General features: G+C 39.7%; 1 protein-coding gene across 7 annotated transcripts; it reads right to left on the bottom strand.

Moving 5' to 3' along the window:
- Positions 1 to 1713: 1713 nt before the first annotated feature.
- Positions 1714 to 24805, bottom strand: TBC1D31 (TBC1 domain family member 31). Of its 7 annotated transcripts, none has more exons than XM_079299779.1 (22): positions 23853 to 24805; positions 22224 to 22370; positions 21549 to 21664; positions 19532 to 19710; positions 17062 to 17213; positions 16490 to 16649; positions 16053 to 16253; positions 14640 to 14816; positions 13756 to 13835; positions 13507 to 13653; positions 13107 to 13240; positions 11996 to 12129; positions 11238 to 11417; positions 10019 to 10251; positions 9260 to 9412; positions 7968 to 8103; positions 7302 to 7394; positions 5434 to 5574; positions 4422 to 4616; positions 3867 to 4017; positions 2734 to 2850; positions 1714 to 2070 (listed from the first exon to the last, which is right to left on the bottom strand). In XM_079299779.1, exons 3-22 carry the CDS (start codon positions 21640 to 21642, stop codon positions 1928 to 1930), a joined length of 3000 nt encoding a protein of 999 aa, XP_079155905.1. In that variant the 5' UTR covers positions 21643 to 21664; positions 22224 to 22370; positions 23853 to 24805; the 3' UTR covers positions 1714 to 1927. The 7 variants fall into 7 exon arrangements, with proteins under 7 accessions (XP_079155905.1, XP_079155906.1, XP_079155900.1 ...); XM_079299780.1 differs by having other exon boundaries at positions 24465 to 24805; XM_079299774.1 differs by having other exon boundaries at positions 24575 to 24805.
- Between the last annotated feature and the right edge of the window lie 259 nt (positions 24806 to 25064).

Here is a 25064-nt window from a genome sequence, read left to right as displayed (position 1 = left end):
GAAGCCCCGCTGTCACCCTGCGGTCCCACAAGATGACTCCGAGCCCCCGCACGGCCAGCGCGGGATCCCGCCCGCTGTGGGCAGAGGAGCGGCCGGGCCGGGCCGTGTCCCGCCGTGGCCGCGGCGGGGAGCGAGGCCGCCGCTAGCACCGAGTGCCCTCACGGAGCGCTTCCTGTCAGCCGCCTCGTTAGCGCAGTAGGTAGCGCGTCAGTCTCATAATCTGAAGGTCGTGAGTTCGATCCTCACACGGGGCAAAGGCGGGCAGCACTTTTGCTCTTGGCCGCCTGCTCCTTTTAACTCGCACCACACCGCGCTCCGAGCCGCTCGGTGACTTGCAGGTCGTGCGTGTCGCGATTTCCGAAGCGGCAGCTCCGGGGGAAGGGCCGGTCTCTCCCGCTGCTGGGAATAATTGTGCAGGTGTTCCACATTTTGGCAGGCGGTGTTCAGCCGCTGGGCTGCCCGCGAGCCCGTACCGGGATGTGGGGATGGGGACAGCCTGTACCGGGATGTGGGGATGGGGACAGCCTGTACAGGGATGTGGGGATGGGGACACAGCCCCTGCACAAAGCAGCGGGCACAGCCGGGGTCAGAGTGTGCCCAGGGGCTGCTCTGGGGACACGGTGGGACAGCGGCCCTGCCTGCAAGCAACATCCAGTTTATGCACATTTACAGCTTTATAGTTTTTACAAACCATAAGCACATACACATATAGTCCACGGTGCAGGCCAAAACCTCAGTGGGTTTATTTCCTTTTAAATATAGAAACAATAATATGTAAACTCCAGGACAATCATCAGAAAAAGAGCATTTTTCTTATCTACTCCCTCTGCCTCCAAGACGATCCTGGCTTGTTGCATTTTTCTGCCCTTGAAAAGGAATGATGCCTCTTCTCCAGACTCTGCTGAGGGCTGCAAGGAGATTTCCATGGATCCTGGTTGCTGCTAATGTGGCTTTTTCTACTTCCAGATGCAGAAGATGCTAAGGCAAGGATAACTAAGTACCTTTGTGCTTTTAGGTTTTCATGTAATTTAAGGAGAAGCAGTGGCTGTTCCCAGCCCCAGGTGACAAAAAGCTGCTGGTTAGAGGGATCATCCTGGATCTGCCCGGTGCCTCAGCCCCCAGGGCCAGCAAAAGGCAGTCCTGCTCCAACACGGATGCCCCAAAGAGCATCAGCAAAACCCCAGGGGAGGCAGAACAAATTAAGATCCCAGTCCTTGCATTTTCCCAGGGCCAAGTCTACCCCTGTATCAGCACTGTGTGTAGCAATTACAGATGATTCACTTTAATTTACTTTGGCCTATTCTTTTTTACTGTAACACCACATAATGTTCTTGCCTCTTGGGTCAAAAGCATTAGCCACCAGTACCACAAGCACTACAAAGAGCAAGGTATTGGTTTAGATCCTCTCTCCCATTCTTCCTCATGAAATAAACCTGCCAATATGTGTGACAACTACACACATCTCCAGCAGCAGGTGCTCCATACCCTCTCCAGGCCTTTGTTTTAATGTTTGGCTCTCTCTGGAAAGAATTATTTTCTCTATTTGCAGATTTCCCTGCTGCAACTTGTAGAATCCACTTACAAATCACTGACAAAACAATTATTTTAACAGTGGTTTGTTTCTTCAAGGAGAAACAAAGTGGTTTGTTTCTTCAAGGGCAGCCACCAGAAAAAAATGAAGTATACCAATACTGTGCACTCAGTAACTTAATGGTAAAAAATTTATTTTAGAAGTAAAAAAAACCAAGAAAGTTACAAACAAAAGACGTATTTTCTACCTAGGATTTTATTCTTATATTAAAATATATAAGAATCTCCAAAAGCCTTTAATAAACAGTCTATGATCCATCCTGAATCACACGATGCATATTTAGCTTTTCACTGATTAATAATTTGAAAGTACAGCTGAGGTCTAGAGCAAATCATCTCAAGGTGACGTTGTAGCTGGGAAAGGAGCTGGAGGGTGCCTGGCTTGGGCCTGTGAGAGGAGCCTTTGTCTGAGCTGCCAGACTTCTGCCATCAGCTCCCGCTCCTGGCGCGCCAGTTCTGCTCGTCTTCTGCCTGAAGACACTGAAATGGGAGAAGCTTAACATTGCAACTAGAGGTTTTCCATAATCATCACAAATAGCTGTTGGAAAACAGACATCTCTGGCAGAGAAATGCTGGTTTTCAGTACCACTGGACGTGAGGCAGCCCTCAGACTGGTAGGAGTAAATTCTTTGAAACTGGTGCCTCTGTTGGCTACAGGTCAGATGCTAACGGGGGCTACAGCAGGTACAGAGGTTCCTATTGCCTGCAGACTTTTGTACATAAGGTGCATTGGAATTTAAACTGTGCTTTCACTGCCAGAGTAGCTAAGACAGACCAGAGGTAATAAGACTAATTCTTGATTATAACTCCCAGTCAGATTTTGATGAAAGACAGCTCTACATCCTCTCAACATTCCCAAATCATAAACAGCTATGAAGACAGGAAAAGCATGAGCAAGAATACAACTAAACTAGGCTGAGGTTTACTAGGACCACTCTCATAATGTGACACACTTCAGGCACTTTCTACCTGTGCCACCCCTTGCAGCAAAGACATTTTCTGCAGGTGTGAAAGAGAACACAACAATAAACTGGTTTACTATCCACTAAACACCCACACACTTAATGACTCAATCACACAGCCAGGTGTTCCAGCAATGCTCTGAAACTAAATGTCAAAGAGACTCCTAACTTAGAAACTTACAGTGTGGTGATGACGGTGATGTAGACAAATCATTGAGACAGACATTTCCAGACCTTGGCACCTGCTGGACTTCTACCCCTCTCTCTGTACTCCTGGCCTTTAAATCATGCAGTCTCTCTGTGGGAAATGGAAAGAAGGGTTCCTTGTAAATTAAAAATATTGAAGTTTCTAGTGATTTTTTCTAGCTGGAGGTAAAGCAGTTTTTCTCCAGGAAGCAAAGCTAGAACAATCACCCACTCCAGTTAATGGCAAGTACAATTTGCTCAGAATTAGAGGTCAATGTTTCTACTCTTCGGGTCGAAGCTATGCATCACTGCATTTAATTTTAAGGAATTACAGCTCTGTAATTTCATTAATTTCTTAAAATTCCCTTTAAGAAATTACAGCTCTTTAAGAAATTACATGTGCTGTTTCTTCCTATATAATTAATCTTCTGACAAATAGGCCACCAGGATCATATGGAATATGGCTACTCATGCTCGTAGTTTTAGGAGCCACCCATTTTAATTATGCACAGTTGCAAATTACTCCATACTAAAACATTAGGTAAATAAGGACAAAGGCTGAAAAAGTTTGCCCAAAGCAATACTAATCACCTAACCCTAATATTAATCGCTAATTTTATGTGAACCTTGGAAGCATGGTGGGGGGTTGGAGAAATGCCTGCAAAAACACACAAATGCAGCATTTGAGAAGGATGTACTGACCAATTCTGGAAGTACATAAATGTGCTGGGGTTTGTTTGGGTTTGTTTTTTTTTTTTAACAAATGCTTGGAAAAGCCACTTCTTGGTATAATACTGTATGTCATCATAGGACAATGTTATTTGACAAAAAATTTCTAATGGATGTGATTTTACAATTGTTTTAAGATGAGCTAAACCTGTGCTCCTACCAAAAATGCCATTTATATTGCTGCATTTGATTGGTATCAAGCTGAGACTTCTTTCCAAGTCTGGCCTTGAAAACAGATATATCTGCTTCATGAAAGAATATTGCCAAAAAGCCCTTATGGAGTGCTTGGTAAAGGAGTTATGCTTAAGTTTATCCCCAATATTGGACAGTTCATTTGTATTTGGTCATTGAATGCTTCATGCCAGCATCCACTCAGAACTGTATTATCTACATGCTCACCAAAAGAGCCATCTTCCCTTTGCAGCTTCTCAGCCAATTCTAATGCATCATTCGTTTTGTCATCTAAGAACTGCTTCCTCTGCCCATCTGCAGCAGCAGCTGCCTTCTTCTCTTCCTCCAGTTGAGCTCTATTGTGTGCAACATCTTCCCACTGTGCAACGGATATATTAAATGTCTTCAACAGATGTGTTACAAGGAAAAAGCAACAAATAGAACCATTTGGATTATTACTGATTACACTTCACCCTAAAATCAAAATATAAGGTTATATAAGGTTTCGTTTTGAAAAATGTCTCATTCAAACATCTGGAGAAAGGTAAAAGTCCTGGGTCAGAGAATAAAAATGAAAAGAACTTTAAGAAATAGGAATATGCTTTCCTAAGGTTAAAATATCCTTACCAATTCACTCTTGTGCTTCTGGAAACTTCCCATCAAAACAGAAAAAGAGTTCTAAAAAAATATTTCTCTAATTTCAGCTTTCTGCACTGCCTGTTACAGGCAAAAGATGGTTAAATTTTTGCCAGACCCACTTAGATAAAGAAATTATGCAAATACCTGTTTTTCTTCTGTCTCCCTCATGGCCTTCAGCAGTTCAGCTTCTTTCACCCTGTTGTCATGCAGGAGCTCGACAATCTCTCTGTAGGACTTGTCCCGCTCCCGGTCATCACGCCTGAGCCTCCGCTGTGCCCGCAGCTTCCACTCAGTGTCAATGTGCTTCTGCTCAGCTTTGGCCAGATTTTCTTCAGCCACCTAATGAAACACCTTCCTTACCAGAAATCCAGTCTGTTCCAACTGCATAGCCTTGCCTACAGACCAGCCAAGACAAACTGAGGCGTCCTCCCGTATCCCTGTCAGATGTTCCTGCTAGAGCCACTCACCACAGGTGCAGCTGACATAAGATTGATACCTGAATGCCAATACTTTCACCCACATCCATCTGCTTCCAAAAATCAAATGCTGTTTACAAAAATTCAGATCCATATGTTTATTTCTAGATAATATAAAAATGCAGATGCCAAGCATATGGACAGTGGGATAGCTGCAACTATTTTTCCAACTGTGCAGTTACAAGTTCTGAGCTTGAAAATCTGAGCAATTCCTAATGTCAAGCTACACACATTTATTACTGTGATCTAGAAGACAGCTTCTACAGCTGAATTTCCTGCCAAGTACTACTAAAAATCTCCTTAGATTTTGAGGCTATCTTTTGTTATCGTTACAAACAAAGCATGTTCCTTATCAGGAGGATGACTTGTTTTGAAAAGCACTTTTGAGTCTTAGATGCTTTCTAAGTTGTGAGAAGTGACAAAAAAAAAAGCTATTATTGCTGGCATGTCCAGAGAATTTCAGTATTATACAGATGTTTGGACACTTCAGTCAGATTTTTGGAAATCTCAAAACTTTAAACATAGAATCGCACAGGTATCTAGAAATTAGATTTCTGTAGAAAATATTTCCATATTACCTTGAACTAGTTAATTACAGTAAAAATACTATTAACCAGTGCTACTTGTATAGGTTAGCATATAGACTCCCCAGAACACATGTTAAGATTTAATCATCTTACTGTAAGAGCTTTCTGTATTTCTTCTCTATCTATTTCTATCAATCTCTGAACATGTTGATCTTCCAGATCCACCTTTCTTCGATGGGCTTCCACCTCTTCTTTCATTTCCTTTGTAACTGCCTCTTTGTCTTTGATTATAAGCTGCCAAGCACACAAACAAAAATTATTGTTGCTAAGCTACCAGCTCACATTGGTAATTCCATCTCCTTAACATTTATTAACATTTCATTAAACTAGTATTTGAATATATCCACACATGTCATCCCACTACATATTATAAGTGTCCAAGAAAGTAATAGATCCTGCTGTTTTATCCACTTGGAATTAGAGGAAGTATGAGTCACAACAGTGGCCTGAATCATGACAGGGGATATAAGTCCATTCTCCAGATTACTGTGGCAAATAAAAGCAGAATTCCAACCTAAAGGAACTAGATTCATCATGAAAATATTCTGCAATTTATGGCAAATTTTAGCCAAAACCTCAAAATGTTTCATAACTATAAACTGTGTTTCACATCCCTGGGATTTACAATAAGCACATCTGCATCTTGAACGTAGAGAGGATTTGCCAAAGCAGGACAACTCAGCAGCAGACCTAGAAATAGCATTTGATCTTACCATCTTCTCTTCATATTCACCAGGGATCTACACAATTTTCTGCAAGAGTTGTAACCCCTTCCCAGGCCTGTAGGAATCTACTGAGCAACTGAGGCACAGTCAACATCCTTTGCAGCTGGAGCAGGGACCCTCGCTGAGGCAGTGGAACAGTGAAGGCACAGCCTGTCTGCACAGGCTCTTGTGGGCAAACACAGATCCTCAGCTACTTAAATAATTGTTACCTTTCTAGCCTAGAGAAGGTGATCACTGTAGAATTAGTTCCCCTAGAGAGCTGACTTTACATGTACTGGAATATAAATGAGTTTAGCCTGGTTTGTGTTATGTAGCCACAACACAGTTGGCTGTGTATTGAATAATTAAATGCTAACAGAAATTTAGCCCAGTCATACTCAGTATGGATTATAAAAAGTTTATGACCAAAAGCTTTAAAAAACCAAATATAAGCTGACACATTTAAAAATGAGGGTCAGAGAGCTGGATGTCTACTTCTGCTTTATTCCACTGGATCTACATGTACTCAAGATGGGCACACGTAGCTTTGATTTCTAAACACTTAACTGAGGGTTTTTAATCAAAATGAACATTTCTAAAACCTTCCATTGGCATCCTTACTTTGCAGTAATTGATAATAATTATTTATAATAACTAACTAAATTTTTACTTTAGGAGAATTACTGATTGAAGCTGTTTATTACTGAATAGTCAGATTTCTGAATAAATCAGTCATTTCAGAAAGGAACAGCACATTCCTGATGAACCATCCACTCCTTTTTCCATAATGATGTTGTTGGCAACTAGACATTTTTTCATCACCTACATCAATCTGCTATACTGTTCTCTCCAGAAAATGAAGATATGTCTGGGTATCACAGATGAAAAGGTGGGAGTTTCTGGATGAGGAACACTTTGTTAGACACTTCTTATTTACACACTCCTCACTTCCCTCAAGCAGCTGAGCCTGCAACTGGATCTTGCAGCAACTAAATGATACCTCAGCACAGGAGAAGACTAAAACGAGGAGGACATGAGTATTTTCACCCAAAACTCCTCATGATAACAATGTTATGTTCATGTTTTTATCAATAGAGGATTTATTCTGAAAAAGTTAGACAAAAAGATAATAAAGAGAAAAAAAACAGGCCTCCATTTCTCCTCACAAGGTGTGGTTGAATAAATACAGTCAAATCCAAGAACTTCAAAGGAAGAGAGATTAAATATTTGTATTTAGTATAGTTCTTCAATAATTACCTGTTCAAAAAACTGTTTTTGTGATTCAAGTTCCATCCATCGTAGCTCTACATCTTGAACAGCAGCAGCTGTTTCCTGCTCTCTCATAGAGGCCTTGTGGAGAAGAGAAACACATGAAAATACAGTAAAATAAATCCTTCTGCTTCAAAAATCGTTATCAGAAAACCCCCATAGCCCTGGAAAGGAATAGCCCTGCAAAGGCTCAATATGTGCCATGAGTTGCAAAAGCTTCCATTCCCAGCCCCTGCAAGCCATGGTGCCTGGGTTAGTGATTTGGAAGCAGAGCCAGACCTGGCCAGAGGCCACTGTGGAGCCTCTCAATCAATGGCAGAGTTAATTTGCAATCTGGACACACAGCCCACAGACAGCTGGGAATTCACGAGTCCTTTAAGGAGCTCATTACATTTTTCAACACTGCCACTAATCAGGTGAATCTGGCTTTTCTCAGGAATTTTGGCAGCTAAAGCAAGCCAGTGGAACATACTAAGTGCCAAATAAAACTAAGTTAAGTTATGTATTTACCACTTAAAGCAGTCTCCTCATCCTAAATACACCTCTGGGCTCACAAACCACAATGTATCAAGTAAAATTTTAGTTATGCATTTTTTCCTTGTTTATTTTCCCTATTAAACCTTATAGAAAATAATTGCTTGAGCAGTACTCAACCTTTCTTGCAATTTCATTATCGAGACGTTTCAGTTCCATTTGAAGCTGATCTTGCTGGTAGTTCAGAAAACGCCTTCTTGAAGCATCTAAAAGTTGCAGTTCCTTTATTTTCAGTTCCCTTTTCACAACAGCAAGCCTTCAAGGCCAAAATAAACAGAAATAATCAAATAACAGAAATAATACTGTATATGTAAAAGGTCAATTCCAAAGAGCACAAACATGCAATGCAGTTAGCCATTAATTACTATGAACTCATCTCCAGCTTAACAAAGCTTAGGACAGTTGCTTTCAATCCTGTAAACTGTCCAGTTTTCATTTATGAGACAAAACTAAATTCACAGATACACATCTTCTAGTGGCAATATCTCCAGTTAAGCTTTGAAGTCCTGTGCTCTGTTTCTGCTCTATTTTACGAAGTATTAGTTTAATGTTGCAAGGATCCAAAACTGGAAAATACTCCTTAGAATAACTTCCAGTGTCCTGGTACCTCTTGCTGCATAAAATTAGTCCTGAATTTATTTGTGTAGATATCAAACTCTTTCAAGGCAAAAAACACAAACTCAAGGATTAGTTTGCAAATAAAGGCTTGCTGTCCTCTTTAAAAAAAAACTGTAGGCTACAGAGGTTTAAGAGATGTGCTCAAAAATGTGGTGGTTAGGACATGGCTTAACAGTGAACTTGGCAGTGCTGGGTTAATCATTAGACTTGATCTCAAAAGTAATTTTCAACTTAAATGATTTCATGATTAACTGTAGTTTATCTAAGAAACTATGATATGTTGAAATTCCCTTAAACCTTCACAACTGCAAAATGTACACACTTACAGTTCCGCTTCATTACTATTGCAACTCTGCTTATCAAAATACACAAAGCAGTTGTTTTTCTAGATCCACTAGAAATCCAAGACTGAGTACAGTCACTGATCCTGTAAGCCACTCCCATATCTGCAGTGTGGGTCTGCCCACAATGCAAGTCTGAAGTCTCAGTGTGCAGACACACAGCAATTGACTGTCAGACTTCCCAATCCAAAGGAACCAGACAAATGGCTGGGAGCTGAGACAAAAATAAGAAGTGTTTTGACCTATAATCTGCTGTATTCCCTCCAGTGAGTAATAGGTGAGGTAGTAATACAACCCAAATCACTTAATTTCCACACCAAAATATGACCCACCGGACCACAGTTATCCCAAATTACAATTTATACAAATGAGTGGTTATTTCTCCTTTACTTGTGGTTAAAAATGTAATAACAGGCTACAGTCAGACCCCTAATGCTTCCTATATTGTAATACCTCTGCCTCTGTTCTGCCAACTTCTCTTCTTCTTCCAGTAGGATTTTCTGCCTCTGTTCTTTAGCTTCTTGAAGTAATTTCTGCTTTCGATACCAGACTTCATCTTCTGCTTTCTGTTCCTGCGCTTTGGCTTCTGATTCATGTGCTAATTGTCTACATGGAAGGAGGTCACATGTCAATTATTCAAACCAAATATCAAGGAATTACTTGATTACTTTGAAATTGATGACAATGCTAGAAAAGAACTGCTGAAATGAAATGACATGAAAGAACAAGGCATCTCCTTCGTAGTGACAAAGTACATGAGGAAGAATTACAATATTGGCTGTTAGAGACAACAGGGCATTACAGATGAGTGCAGGAACTTTCTTCCTCACATTCTTAACAAAAACTGGTTTCTAAGGGTGCCTTGGCATCATGGTGCCCACTGATTTCAATAGCAAGCTAAGAACTCCTGGCACTTCAAAACTTGGACCCTACAAGGTCAGTAGAGGTTTAAGCTCTGGCTATGAGCTTCCAAGTTTGGTGACCTGTGGCCCAAGATCTTCTGCTAATTAGCAAACATTTTTTATTTAAGAGAAGACTAATGATTTAATGTAAAAACATGTCAAACCAAGTAACTCTCAACCTTCAACAGATTTAAAGTCCTTTTCCTGAATTTTCTTCTCTCTCTTCTCAAGCATGCACATTACAACATACGAAGGCAATGCAGTCCACCTGTCCTTCCCAGCCTGACTGTCTTCAATTTCCCACTAATACCTCTCTCTCAAGTATTCCATTTCATCCTGTCTGATCTTCTCCCGCTCCTGAGCTTGATAATCCACAATGAACACGGGATATTTATTAAATACAGGGTACTGTCCTTTTGTAAGTGGTGTGAAGTCATCAAGCATAAGCTGTGGATGGATGTCCAGTGGTGTGGCCTCCATGAGATGATAGGCTTCCTTAATCACAACATTAATGTCCACGTTGTTACGATGATGAAAGAAATACTGTAAGAGACATGCTGCCATTTACATTCTACACAAGATTATGCACTTCTGTGTATTCTTACATAAATATATATTTATTCTTAACACACATATTTGGGAATAATAGGTCTTGCTAATTTTTCCTAATATTTCAACAGGCAATTTTGAAAGTTTTTAAAGTTTTCCCCACCAATTCATAAAACATCACCAGCTTAACTGACTTGAGCCAAACTTCTTCAAGGTGAGAAATGATGCTTTGGTTCTTTTTCTTCTCTTCAAATGGCAGCTGTGTAAGGGATTTGGGAAGCTGGGTGTCAATTTAAAGTGTCCAACAGTGACTCCTACCACTGGATAAACCTGCCTCGACTTTCAGTGTTCAGCCATGAAGCTCAAAAGTTTCTCCTCTTGCAGAACTATTCTTCCTGTCAAAGATCTTATCCACGAAGAAAATCTCTAAATGGTCATTATTAAACATAGCAATAACATTATCTGCTGGATGTCAGTCAAACTGACTGCTCATAAGCACATTTTAGAGGTGGAATCCTTTGTTTGCCTACAGAGATATTTTCATAAGAAAAAGAATCCTCTTCCCATGGAACATTAAACATAAGGAAACATTTTAATTTAGCTTCAGAGAACATCCAATATTACTGCCTAATTTTGAAAATCTGACAAGAGGATAATGAAACAGTATCACAGAATTATTGTGTATTGCCCCTAGAGGCAGAAGTCCATACTAGATCCTCAAAAAAGAGACAGAATTATTTTGTGCTTGATGAACTACTGAAAATTTTTAAATGTCTTTTAGTGACATTAGAAAGCTTATGAAAGCTTTTAAAGTTCTCCTTGCACAAAACTTCAGGAAACTGCTCAATGTTTTACTCATTTATTGTGTATTTGTCAAGTACCAGACATTAAGGTGGAAATTGATCTCCTTGTTACTTAACAATAGATACAATGTTAAACATCTTTTCCCCATGATTTTACTTAAATATGAAGGTGTTTACCTCAAAATCTGCTGTTTGATTACAGTGGAGCAAGGGAGCTCTAGAACATATAATATAGGCAATGACAACCATTAGAAAATATGAAGGATGGTTGGAGAAAATATTGTCAAAGACTTTCAGCCATTCTTCTCTTGTTAGAACCTCAGATAATAGTGTTTCTAGGAGAGGCCAAGCATAAACCTAAATTATTCGGGAAAATTGACAAAACAATCCATTAGTACAATTTTACTGTCCCTTTTAAAGAAATAATATGACTTTTCTTGCCTTATACCAAGAACCTATTCATTTATGAAAGAATGAGGAAACAAACCAGAATATTTTCAGGTAAGTTTCATCACCCACTCTAAACATTCAAAGTTAATCTGAGGTGATTACAAATTCATTTCTTACTTCATTGGATGTCTAAATGTTCTGTTTAGATTTGTGAAGCTAAAATTATCCCTAAGGATAAACAGGGATTGCAAAATTAATTCATCACACTGGTGTCCATTACAAAAAGGGTCCATTTATAATTTGATGAGTAGATTTTTAAGCAATGTGGATTCCAAAGCAAAGAACTTCTAAAGAACTAAAGTAGCATATATATGATTATGGAAAAGGAAAGACAACAGAAAAGCAATGATATACTCTACACTCCCACTTAATTCACTGTCATTTAATGAAGACTCTCCCAAACTAAAAATACATCAAAATAAAAGCTAGCACACTATTATTTACTACAGTATATTTTTGGATACAAAAGCTCTCTAGAATATTACCTGTGAAGTGACATTGTATTTTACTAAATGCTGAAGTAGTTCTTTGTCATGATGTCCCAAAACATTTTCCATGATACTAAGGACATTAACTGGAGGATTGGGAAAGTACTCAAACCAGTGCTGACAAAAATTAACTGAAAGAGAACAAGAAGCTGAACACAATCCACTGTAATTCAGAGCAAAAGACTCATGACAACCTTGAAGTTTGGTTTTAAAACTGATACATCTAAGATGCTATTTCAGCCAGCAAAACTTATTTAAGATACTCCCATCTCTTCTCTTTCCAAGTGTTCCTAAACCATTCCCACAGCACACTGCTCCTCCAGCAGTACTGGCTTGAGTTTTTGTTCAGTACACTGTGAACCACTCTGAAGAACTAATGTGGCTCAAGTATAAAGTGGAAAAAATCTGTGAGCTGTGGGACTAAGGCATGGGAGGCAGATGGGAATACTTCAACCAGCATTTCTGTCTCACAGAACTACAGCGTGGATCAAGTAATTTTTAATGTACTAAGAATAATTTCTGTAGACTTGGATACTTATTCACCAACAGCATGTGGTTGCAAAGTGGGTATGTATGCTTGGCAGCACATATCTTCTGCAGACTTAGCAGCAGCTGCAACAACTACAACAACTTTAATTTGGAATGTTTCTTTAGAAGATAGCCACAGCCAGTGTTCAGACAAATGTCTAGTTTTGAGTTACCACATGCTCAGGACAACTAAACAGAGTAAAACCTTGAAAGAGATCATTCCCTGTTGACTGGGTGCAGGTTACAGGTGGAGTGGGTGGCTGTGACTACTTATCCCATGTCTCAGAGACTTAATTATTATGATATAATTATGCTAGATACTTCTGGGTTTGCAAATGCTAGATATATTTCAATCAGACTTTACAAACACTCTCAAAACTGCTAACGTTTTGTTAGAAATACTGCAAAAGGAAATCTCATATTTTGAGGTTTTTGTTTTAAGCTCCATATTAATTCCTGGTAAGACCTTGGTGACCTCTAAATAAGGAAATACCTTATTCATTTCAGCAGGAAAAGGTCTTTTGCATTGGAAAGCTTGAACATGTTGCAGCATATTTGAGTTTCAAAAATCATTGCTTACCTACTACTGTAGCAACAACTTCAAAGCAGATCAGCTGGTTGTTCTGGAATAATTTTACAAATGGGAATGCTAGCAAAGGCATGTAAGGTGTCTCAGCAAAGATAGCAGACCAGTGAGCTAGACATGACAAGGTCCTGCACACAGAGGCAAATGAATTTGTAGAAAACATTGATCCAAAACTGAACAAAAAATATAATATGTACTTTACAATCACAACATAGAAAAATTGTGAACTTCAAGACCATGCAGGATTGTATGAGTTATAAAACAAAATTGCATGAGGGCACTACTATGTCATTTTAGAATTTTTCTTACAGCTGCTTCCAGCTACTGGAAACATTTCAGATGACTATATGAAACAAAAAAAACATTGTAATATTTACATAAATATATATTTTACCTCTGTAGAACTCTCAGCAGTTTCCTACTTTTGATAGGATACTCTTTCTGAATATTTAGGAATGCACTGTGGATTCCCCTATCTAGCAGGCTACTGAATGCCAAGTGGTTTTCAGGAAGTTGTAATAAGGAACGCCAAACAAACATCCTGCAATTAAAATGCAGCCTTAGTCAAGGAAATTCTTTTTCACAGGCAGTAAACACAAGCAATTTTATTTTGTGCAAGCATGAACATGCACACAAAAAACACCTGTACTTAGCTGGATATTCTCCAAATCCTTTCAATAAGGCCTGCAGACGTTTCTTGTTCAATCCACCTGGCAATTCGTTCTACAAAACAGGGGATCAACAATAAATGTAACCATTTTCTGTTTCTTTACACTCTAATTGATGAGAGTGGCTAAATATTGAAGTTTATCACATAGTGTAAAAAGAAACAAAAAAACTCAAAAAACCAAAACCATTAAAAAAATCAAACGTATATTACTGTCTGTTCCATAGTCCTAGGAACTTCCACAACAAAAAAATCGATAATTCAAAACATTGTCTCTTGAACTCAAAGAACAGCTGCCATTGATTTCAGTCAGGAGTAGATCAGACCCAAACTGACTGAACTGTGTACTATCAAATGATGGATATAGCAAAGCATAAAGTACACTAACATAAGAAATATATCATATGGTGACACATAAACACGAATACTTATATATATATATATATATATATAAAAGGCACGAGATAAAGACAGAGAGAGAAAATGGTGCTGTGATGACAGAGGGGAATAATATGTAACAGCAATTAATCTTCTAAATAATGAAGAAAATAAGGAAATGGATTCTAGGCAGACATTTTAGAGGTACCAGTTTGTTGTCTGCAGGGAAGCAGATCAGATTTAGCAAATGCCAAATGTGTCACAAGTTGCTTGAACAACTGCAGAGGTACCCCAGACTGGAGGCAGCTCTGACTGTGTCAGAGGGGCTAAATACAGAGAGAAAATGGCACTAAAATTCCCTTAATCCCTGCTCTGCTCAAATATCCAAGTGCATCAGTGCCTGAATTTATTTTTTACAGCAAATGGCAATTAAATATAAACACTGCAGTCTGACAGACAAAATATTTGCGACTTCTTCCTACCTCTTTATTTTCAAGCGATGTATTTTCTTGCAGTTTTAGCAATCTGCTTTGAATTTTGCTTTGTTTGGATTTCCATGGCCCCTTTGACCTTCCTGAAGTCACTTTTGTGATCAGTTTATCTGCCTCTGGTGGGTACTTGGGCCCATCTTCTACAGCTTTGAACATGAATGGTGGAGGCTAGTATTAAGTGCAAATACCGTGGTTAAAGTCTTGTAAAACAGATTACATAAAAATATAATTTGTTGTTAACTCTACATGCCACATTTTTTGAGTTTGATGGCCATAAAAAGAAGACTAGAAACACATTTATACTGCAAATAAACAGATATAGATTGTATACTCCTGAAAAAGAATGTCCATTAATAAAACTGCCTTAACTATGAGAAGGTTTATGTAGCTTCCAAGATAATTCAAACATCATGTTATTTCCTTGCTTAGCAAACAGTAAAAATATAATTGGGATAGTATAGATGTGTATCATGTACTGTTCAGGTTATTTACTTTAGTGTGCTTCTCAATGTCATTAAAATACTTTGCATTTCTATAGCACCAGTTAAAACAATACAGAAGACCTTTACAAACTTTAATTAGTCTTCAGTGTCAGGCAGGTATTAATTAATTCAGTGTTGGAGATTGTGAAAGCAAGTGACAAAGTGGATATCCCAGTTCATGTCAAACCGTCAGCAAAAGTGCAAATGGAATGTGTGTGACATCTTTACACATCCTACCTCAGTGCCAGCTCCATCATTATCCAGAGCTGGTTACTGCTTACTTCAAAGACATGGTGATTAAAGATATATGGAATTCTGTATTTAGAAACCTGACTCCCATTAATAAATTAATGTAATAAAATAAGAACTGGTATTTAGAATGTTTGTTATTTAGGAAGGATTAGGAGTGTATGATTGTGCCATAAATGATGGGTGCTGGTATTCAATAACACAGTAAGAAGAACAAAATCACAGTAACAGAAACACCATTCATGCCCACAGTTTGAGAGCATTAGCTGCAAAACATTTCCTCTAGGAAATGGAACAGAATAGGCACAATTATTCTGTTTCTACCTCCTCCAAAACACCACTACAAAAAGAAATCGATACACACAAATTGGTATAGAAAGAAACACCATTTCCCCCTTCCAACACCAGTAACACAGTGATATATATATATATATATATATATATATATCACTGTATATATATATATATATATATATATATATATACACCTTAAAAACATCAAATTACCTGACAGACTGTAGGAACCGTGAAGGAACTGTACAAATCACTTTTTCTTTATTTGTATTGGTAAATACAACATGTTTGCAAATTACTGCTGATGCAAAACACATGCAGACAAATATCATCTTTAAGGGGACTTAGTGCTATTTCAAGAAATGTAAAATACTCTTACCTTATTTCCTTCTTGAGTCAAAGCTTGGACACTGTACAAGTTAAGGCTTCCATTTTTCATTACTGAGGCAATATACCGACCATTGGGGCTAATTGCTGCTGTACTGATTCCCTCTTCAGGACTCCCAATGTCAAAAAGAAGTTTGCATGTTTCTATATTGATAAATCTCATAATATTATCTTGACTTAACACTCCAAGGACCTATAAGTTAAAAGGATTCATCAATTAATTCTGCCAATGTAAAACTAAGTGGAATACCCAATTCAGCAACAACATTCCATTATGCTAAAGGAGCAACTGAGCAAAGATTCACCACAGTAACTTTCCTTTTGCAAGGTATGTCCTTCTACCCCCAGTGCCCCCAAAGAGCCCTCCAAGTAGAGGTGTTGAATCCAGTAACCAAACACTCCTATCTTAAGCTTTATGAAAAAACTGACCTGATTGGAGCCCCCATCAAAACTGTCAGGGAGGAATTCCAGGTGACGGACAGCTCGCACTTCCTCAGGCATCTGGATTATTCTTATCAACTGCTTTAATTCCAAACTCCACAAGTGAAGATGGTTTGATTTCCCACCAGCTACCAAAGTCTGACCATCCCTGGATCACAGGTAAAGCTTCCATCAGCATAATTTAAATTAGTGTTAGCTAAAAAGAGAGATTGTTCATTTTGTTCTATGCCCTCAAATCACTTTTGAATCAGCCACTATTCCTGTGATACTCTCCTGAAAGAACAAAATAGCTCCTAAATAAAAAAATTTGCTTTAGTGAAGGACAGTTTAAACCTTATTTTAGTGGTCACTAAAAATCAACCTAATTTATTTCAACTGTTATGGGACATAATAAAAAATACTACTGATCCTTGCAGAAAGTATCAGTCACAGCAGAGTTCAAAAGCTTATCATAGTATATAGCTCAATACTTCCACAAAATATTACAAATAAAGAAAGAGAACCTGTTTAAAACTACTATTTTATAGTCTGCCTTTAGAATGTTTAAAATAGCAATTTACCTGGTAACTGCAAACACCTTATAAAATAATACAGAACCTTCTACAGGAGTTGGCAACTGGTATTTACAGTGAAGAGTATCAAATTCCCATGCAAAAACAGAATTATCTTTGAAACAGCTGAGAATGGTGTTACTCAATGGAAGAAAAAAAACCTGGAAGAATATGGAAAAGAAAAAAAATGGGATGTTGTCAAGGAAGTACATTTTAAATTAACCAAAGTGCATGGCAAAATAAAACATGGCAGGTGTGACTCTTACTGTAAGTGTACAAGGCTTGGATCCCACAGGGAGCCACTCCCTGTCCCCTGTGACAGCCTAGAGAGGAGCAGGTGTACTCTCCTTGCACTGGTTAAAATGTGTTGTACCTTTGCTAAGCCAGTTTAACTCACTGAAATAACTGGTAAATTTTATGTCTTGTTTTTATGACTGTTAAACTTTATTGTTTCCAGTGAGTGCAGAGAGGACGCAATTTCAATGCTGGGGATATCACTGGCTGAGATTAAGTCAGTGCTACAAAGTTTGTACTTTTGGTCAGAATGATCTCTTGTGGACTTGAAAATCTGAAAATATGGATATGTGGGCTGGGTTTCATCTTAGTGACTGAAAGTTGGACATTCAGGCCAAATGAGTCACTTGAGAGGGAGCAAAAGTAACCTGTGGAGAAAAGAGTCATTCCAGCTACTGGAGTAATTTATCTTCAGATAGACTGAGCTGTCTGTCTTCCTTCAGGGACCCTGAGGAAGATTAGACAATGAATTGAGAGCAGATGAATTTTGGTAAACTGGAGTACTAAATAGCTGCTCATTTTCTGCTTTGCCATAGAAAAATGCAGGATGGTCACAAGCAGCTGTTGAATAACAGTGATGTTTTGGAAACAGTCATTGTAGATGTCTTGTACTCTCATTTGTCTCACCTGCTGTCTGTTCACTCTGCACCTCAGTCTCTATCTTTTTAAATTAGCTTTGCCCCATACCAACATAACAGAAGGTGTATGTTGGAGTGCAACTGGGCTTAAGAGGCATAAAAAAGCACACAAAATGGGTGTGATACTGCTACACTGGCTCAGAGAGCAAGCAAGAATCCAGCTTTGCACACTGGGTGTCAGGCCTGTGGTCTAATAATAAATCTGAACTTCAGTAAAGCACTCATTATCTGTATGTCTTAGACTGTGGCATGAGAATAAATATCATTATTTTAAAGACAGGAAAATGTAATCTAGACCACTTGCATAATGCTCTATAAGAAATGGTGTCACCAAACCAAGAGAGCAAGCTCTTGATTCCCAAATGTGATCTATTAATTCAATAATAACCACTAGTGTTTGCCTTTAAAGGTTGTTTCCATACTGCAACATCCTGATCCTACCAAATTCCAAGAGCCACTTACCAATAAGAAGTCCCCACACATAGCTTACACAAAGAAATATACTGAACAGTAGAAAAAACTTGTCTCCAGTACAGAAATCCATCCATCTTTGGAGGGAATATGTTATAATTATGGTAGCAACATGCACTACACAACAATTTTAATAAAACAAACAAGCAAAAATTTATGGATGATCTTTCACAGAGTAATTGCTAGGTGACTATTTTAAGCTGACAGAATTTTTACCTGACCCAGAACTGGGTGAGGACACTCAAATGAATAGCCTTGCTCTCTGCAAAAGCAGCATGGCTTTTTAGTGGCCAGCCTGACGAGAGCCTTGGTTTGAAGTGGTGTTTGTCAGACTATTCACTGCAGGGCAGCACGTGTGCAAGCCATGCTCTGGCACTGGGCCAGGACCTTCTGTAGTACTTAGACCAAAGTGTGACATTTGGTGGCGCAGGCAGACCTGTTTAAAACAGTGTAATGCTAATGGAGACCTACTTAAACCACTCCCTGACACAAACATGCCATCCCTCTCATCCCATGCTGTTCCCTCTACAGCAAAGAAAACACTGGGCTAAAAGCAGTGATTTCTTTGTGCTGAGCTCCTTTTCAGCTTTGTTTGCTCTCACATTCAGTGCTTTACATGCAGAGACAGAAGAGCTTTGGAATAAGAAGATGAATGGGTCACTGTTTGAAGTTACCATTATGACACCAAAACAATATTTTTTTAACAACACCCTTAAATCTCACTACCATTCAGGTTGGAATCAATTTACAGAGGTCCTCTGAGCCCACCCTAGGCTAATGCAAGGTCGACCTAGAAGATGGTTCAACTTCCAAGTTAAACTGGGTTAGTCAAGGTCATGAGTTTTGAGTATCTCTAAAGATGGAGGTTCCTTAAAAGTTCCCAGCATCTCTGCAACTACTGTGTCATGATTTCAGTGGTCTGGGTGATGTGACAGGATGACAGTTGAGATGCCCAAAGATGACAAAAAAATGCCAGCTGTATTTTAACGACTATTTACAAGTAACGTGATTTTAATATGTGATGTTATACCTACTGTGGTGTGCTTGTTCACCTTCAGCCATTGCTCTTTACTCACTTTTTGTATACCCACAGATTGACGAACATTCAGCTTTCTTATTCTTTGAAAGGTGTCCAAGTCCCACAGCTGAGCTGTATCAGTGGAAGTAGTGATGGCATACTTGCCCGAGCCATGGACAGAGATGGAAGACACTGAAGATTCATGGCCTCTCATCCAACTAACTAGCTCCTGGGTTCCTGCAGAAGTTGATGAAAAAGATATGAAAGTCATTAACAACTACTACTTTAGTCTTTATTGTCAACACTATGCTATGAAAGCATATCATGTCTAAGCATAACTAGTTTATAACCATTTGCCATCACAGCCCAACACACAAGAAACAAAGGTATCACTCTTCACATAGTTACTATTATCTTAGAGAGGCACAACCTTCTCCTCACCTCCAAATAAAAGATTTTATAAGTTATGCTCAGTTCTGCACAGAACTTGCTTAGACTTGTTTAATTTAGCCTAAAAATCAAATTTAAAAAGTCATGAACAATGTAATCAGTTAAGTTCAGCATGCCTCATAGAATATCTGATGTGAACACCCACAGAAGCTGAATCTGAATGTTCTAGTCAGAATGCTGCACTTGTTTTTACTTGTGGACAGAATGTGTGAATGATTACACAACTATTTACAGGTGCAAAGAAGAAAGGTTTAATGACAACGGGCTATGACTATAGAAAGGCAAGAGTCAGAAAGCAACAGCTCATTAATTCTTTTAGAACATTTTTATGCTGTGCACTGCATTCTAAGGAAATGGTTCCTCTGACTACAACGTCTCCCATTTGTGACTGCATGACCACTAATCTTCCCTCAGCAACCAAGTGCACTCATGGCAATTACACTGTTTACACTGGGTGGTTTGCCTGGCAGCCCATGGGGTGGCTCCAGCTACTGCTGTGGCATCAAAGATAGGAAATGGCTGTAAAGCAGCTCATAAAGACTAACAGTCAAACTTTCTGCTGTGCTTACAGACAATGGAGTGCTTAAAGCTATCATCACCTGAGAGTGACAGGGGATTAGAGAGTATGTCTTCTATAGAAAGGGATGGAGCCCATCAGGTAAGTATTGCCTAATACCTTAAGGAACTGGACTGACTTAGGTGAGTACCACTCATATTTTAGAACATTCTTCAGTATGATTTGATATCTGGAAATGGCACCTTATAAACATGCAGCATTCTCTGGAGAAATAAAGGTTTCTCCTATGAGCATCCAAACATCTAAGTTTGGTCTTGCTGTTGTTGAAAGAAGAGAAAAAGTGCAGAGGATTTCAGACCTGAACTTTGACTCTTCCTCTATTTTGTGCTACATTAAAACCTTCACAGGTAATCTCAAACTCACACCCTAAAACCATAGATGAGTGATTCCTACAGCTTTTAAAAAATATTCAAATGCAGATAATATTTGGATATAATAGAGACATCGAAACTGCATTTTCTGATAGGTAAAGAATAATTTATGAAGAATGAATTGTCATTGCCCTTCACCATTTAGCTTCTAATCAAGACACACAGCTGTGATGTTAATTTTTAATATTGTTTTTTAATAAGGATATAGAACTACTTGAATACTCAAAAATATTGACATTTCTTTTAGTGTACATTGTCCTTCTGTTCAAATATTTTACTGTAAATATAGTCAAGAACTTGCTCAGTTGCAAATTAACATACTGTCAAGTGGTTTTGGCATTATTTTAATAGAGTACCTCATTCTAAGTAAACATATAAAAAACTGCTTAAAAAGAAAGGTAACATACCTAACTACAATCCTATGGTGGACTTCAGTTAAACAGATGCCTGTGTGACTCAATGGGAATAAATAACTTTGGCAAAGCAAAGGGTTCATTTAGGTTCATTTAGCCAAGGACAGTAACACCAATATGAGCCCAAAATTTTCTTTTTCAAACAGATGGCATGAAATACATAGTATAATTTCCATAAAACAAACTATCCAGACATTTAAAATTAAAACTAAAATTATGTAAGTTTTCATGCCAATACAGATAAGCCTTGAAATTTCTCCTTACCTGTATCAAAGCACTTCACAGAATAATCTGCCAAAGCCACAAGGAACTCTGTCTTTCTGCGAAGATTAAATGCCAAAGCAGTGCAAGCCTGCATTGTTCTCTGAACAAGGTTGAACCTATTTAAAAACAGACATTCTGATTGTGTTAGGAAACTTTGGTTCATTTAACGTCAAGTGAAATAATTACAATACATTTCAGAGAGAAAAAAAAAAAAAAAAAAACTCCAAAGAAGGGAGTAAGCAAATCATATCCAATTAAAACAGACCTAGCAATCAGTGCTAATATTTTAAATCTCAGTAGTAAACTGGTAAAAGAGTGGTTGATGTATTTCTGCAAATGAAAACACTAGGTCTAGTCTTGTGAAATTCGTGGCTCATTCACTGATCCATACTGGCCCAAGAATAATTTCTGGTGGTAGCACTTAAGTTCTACGGCATTGCTGTTCAGTTTACAGTTGCAAACCTTTGATTTTTTTGAGCAGCTGAACTAATTAAGTACCATTTAGGGAGCCTATACTAGACACTGGGCTGAAGTTTCAGCCCTGAACAAACTATTACCCATTTAAATCTATCTAGTTATGACTCGACCTGTGGGATCCTGTCTAGGCAAGTTCCACACCCCTGAATGCTGCACATGTCTCAGGCAATTAGAAATTATTGACAGAAATATTCTTACCTGTTCCCATTCAAGTCAAAAACATATATATTTCCTTGGCGGTCTGCAGCAAGGAGAGAATCCCCAGAAAGGTTGAAAGCCACATTCAGAAAATGTACTGTCTTTGAATGGTACCCTTGGACACTGTGAATGATGTTCACTATAACTCTGTGAAGAAAGCCAGCAAAACAACCATGCTTAGAATCATTTTATTACCATTTGTATCTGCAAGACATAGGATTAAAATGTTTTTATTTTATGATTTTACAATTCTGATTTTCCATGTTCTATGAAAATGTATTTCTAATATTAAAAATATACTAGAAAGGAAGTAATTCACTGGGTTGGAAGGTGGGTAGGAGACATGTAAAGCAGATGGGGGAAATCCACCATTCACAATCCTTTTGTGTGCTTCTTGGTCATCTGATTTCCATTCTTAATGAATAACACTAATATATGCTGATGTATCTCAAAGCCCAATTCTACACTCAGCAAGAAACCTGACTCATCATTACCATTGCAAAGAAACATTCCAGAAAACTGAGAAGCTGTAAGAAACCACTCTGATTAGATGTGGGGAAAATCAGTTTTGAATATCACTTCTTTTCAGCCTTCAAGGGATTAAACCTGGAAAAGAGAAAGCTCTGAGGTGACCTAATTGTGGCCTTCCAGTACCTGAAAGGAGCCTACAAGAAAGGTGGAGAGAGACTTTTTACAAAGGCCTGGAATGACAGGACAAGGATGAATAGCTTCAAACTGAAAGAGAGTAGGTTTACTTTAGACATTAGGAAAAAATACTTTACTGTGAGGGTGGTGAGACAATCAGGCTCCCTAGAGAAGTTCTGGATGCTCCATCCCTGAAATGCTCAAGGCCAGGTTGGATGGGGCTCTGAGCAACCTGGTCTAGTGGAAAGTGTCCAGGCCCATGGCAAGGGACTGGAACTAGATGATCTTTAAGGCCCCTTCCACTCCAAACCATTCTATGATTCTATGAAGAAAGCCTTATTTATTACTATTCATCTGAGCTATTATAGAACAAAAGTTTCCAGTTTTTCACTTTATCCTTGTATGGTGCTGCCCACATAAAATGGAGCCAGATGCAGAAATGTGCAGAATAAGCTGTAAGAGGAAGGTATTTCCAGGAAGCAGGACATTGAAATTTGGAAGATCTGCAATTCCTGGATTTATAGCCTAACACTAAGCAAGCCAATAATTTTGTATTATCACTTGGATGTAAATTCACAGGTAAACTAAGCACCAAAACTGTGCTGGATATTGGCAGAGCACTTGCAGAATGCTCTGACCATGGTTACACAGGATGTTGACAGCTCTCCAAGACACAGAACATGCTAGCCAGCACCTTCGTGGGGCTGTGGGGGTATGATACAGAATCTGAGTGAACACCAGGTCATACAGCCATGGTGCAGACTAGAGGTATAACTAATTGCACCTCACTGTTGAACCAATTCTTTTCTTCAATGAAAGGGCCATAAAAATGAAACTAGAAAGATAAAATATTTTAAATTGTAATCAAAATCCAGTGATGCTTGTGTGGGATTATGACATTAAAGACCCTAACAAAGGCAGTAGGACTTCTGCTTCTAAAACCACCCTGAAACATAAGTACTTTTATCACTGCAGCTACAGCACCTCCCAAGACCTTCTCAAGGTCACTGTCTGCCTTTTAAAAGTGTCCCTACCAGGACACAGGAGTTCACGGGGCTGCTTCCAGAGTCCCCCAAAGCAGCATCTGTGCTGCTGCTCTTCAGCTTAGACCAGGCAGTATTTACACAGCATACCACACTGCGATGAATCTCTTGGAATTCCCCCACGGCATTTTATTCAATACAACTAAAACGGAAGCACTAAGCTGGGCTAAATGCCCAGCCAAGCTGAGCAGCCTGAGCACAGAGGTTTCACAGCATCCTTGGGGACCTGCTCAGCTTCATTAATGAATATAAGTATCTCACAGCGGATGGAGCCAGATTCTTTTCGGTGGTGCCCAGCGACAGGACGAGGAGCAATGGCCTTACAATAAAACACCAAAGAACTTCTTCACGCTGAGGATGGCAGAGCACCAAACAGGCTGCCCAGGGAGGCCGTGGAGTGTCCCTGTGGAGACATTCCAAGCCCACCTGGACACGTTCCTGCTCTAGGTGACCCTGCCTTGGCAGCGGGGTGGGACTGGATGATTTCCAGAGGCCCCTTCCAACCCCAGCGGTTCGGTAATTCAAACGGAACGCGCCCCTTTCGTTATCTAACCCGGGCTGCCCGTTCAGCCACCCAGCAGAGGCTCAAGTGGGCCCGGGCCGGCCGTGCCCCTTCCGCCCGCTGCTCTCGGGCAGCCGCTCTCCCCGGCCTGGCCCCGTTACCCCCGCGGTGCGGCCGCCCCCGCCCTGCGGCTCCAGATGCGCCCCCGCCGCCGCTCGCCCAGATCGCAGCGCTCCATCCCCGCCCGGCGCCGCCGCTCCCGCGCTGCCCTCAGGGCTCCGCCCACGCCTCGCGCCGGGGGGCGACGCACGCGTGGTACAGCCCGCTCCCGTTTCACCAATGGGTTGGAGTCGGACGGGGGGCGAGCGCTCCCCCCCAGATATCAGGGAATGGAACCGCTCCAACTGCGGCCTCGCGGGCTGCTGGGAGTTGTAGTTTCCCTCACGGGCGTCGCGAGAGCAGACCGAGGCCGGCGCCGGGCAACCAAGTACAAACGAGTAAAAGCGTCGCGTCCTCGCAGGCAAATGTGTTTATAACGCAGTGCAGCAGGTCACTCAGAATATGGCTTTTGCAGGCTGTCGCAGGCTCAGGACTTGCTGCCGGTTGTCTCCTATTTCCTGTGCCGCCGCATTACAAGCGCCCCTCAGGAAA

The sequence above is a fragment of the Erithacus rubecula genome (genome assembly GCF_903797595.1).
Source record: "Erithacus rubecula genome assembly, chromosome: 3".
Classification (NCBI taxonomy): Eukaryota; Metazoa; Chordata; class Aves; order Passeriformes; family Muscicapidae; genus Erithacus; species Erithacus rubecula.
This window is presented reverse-complemented; position numbering and strand designations above follow the sequence as displayed.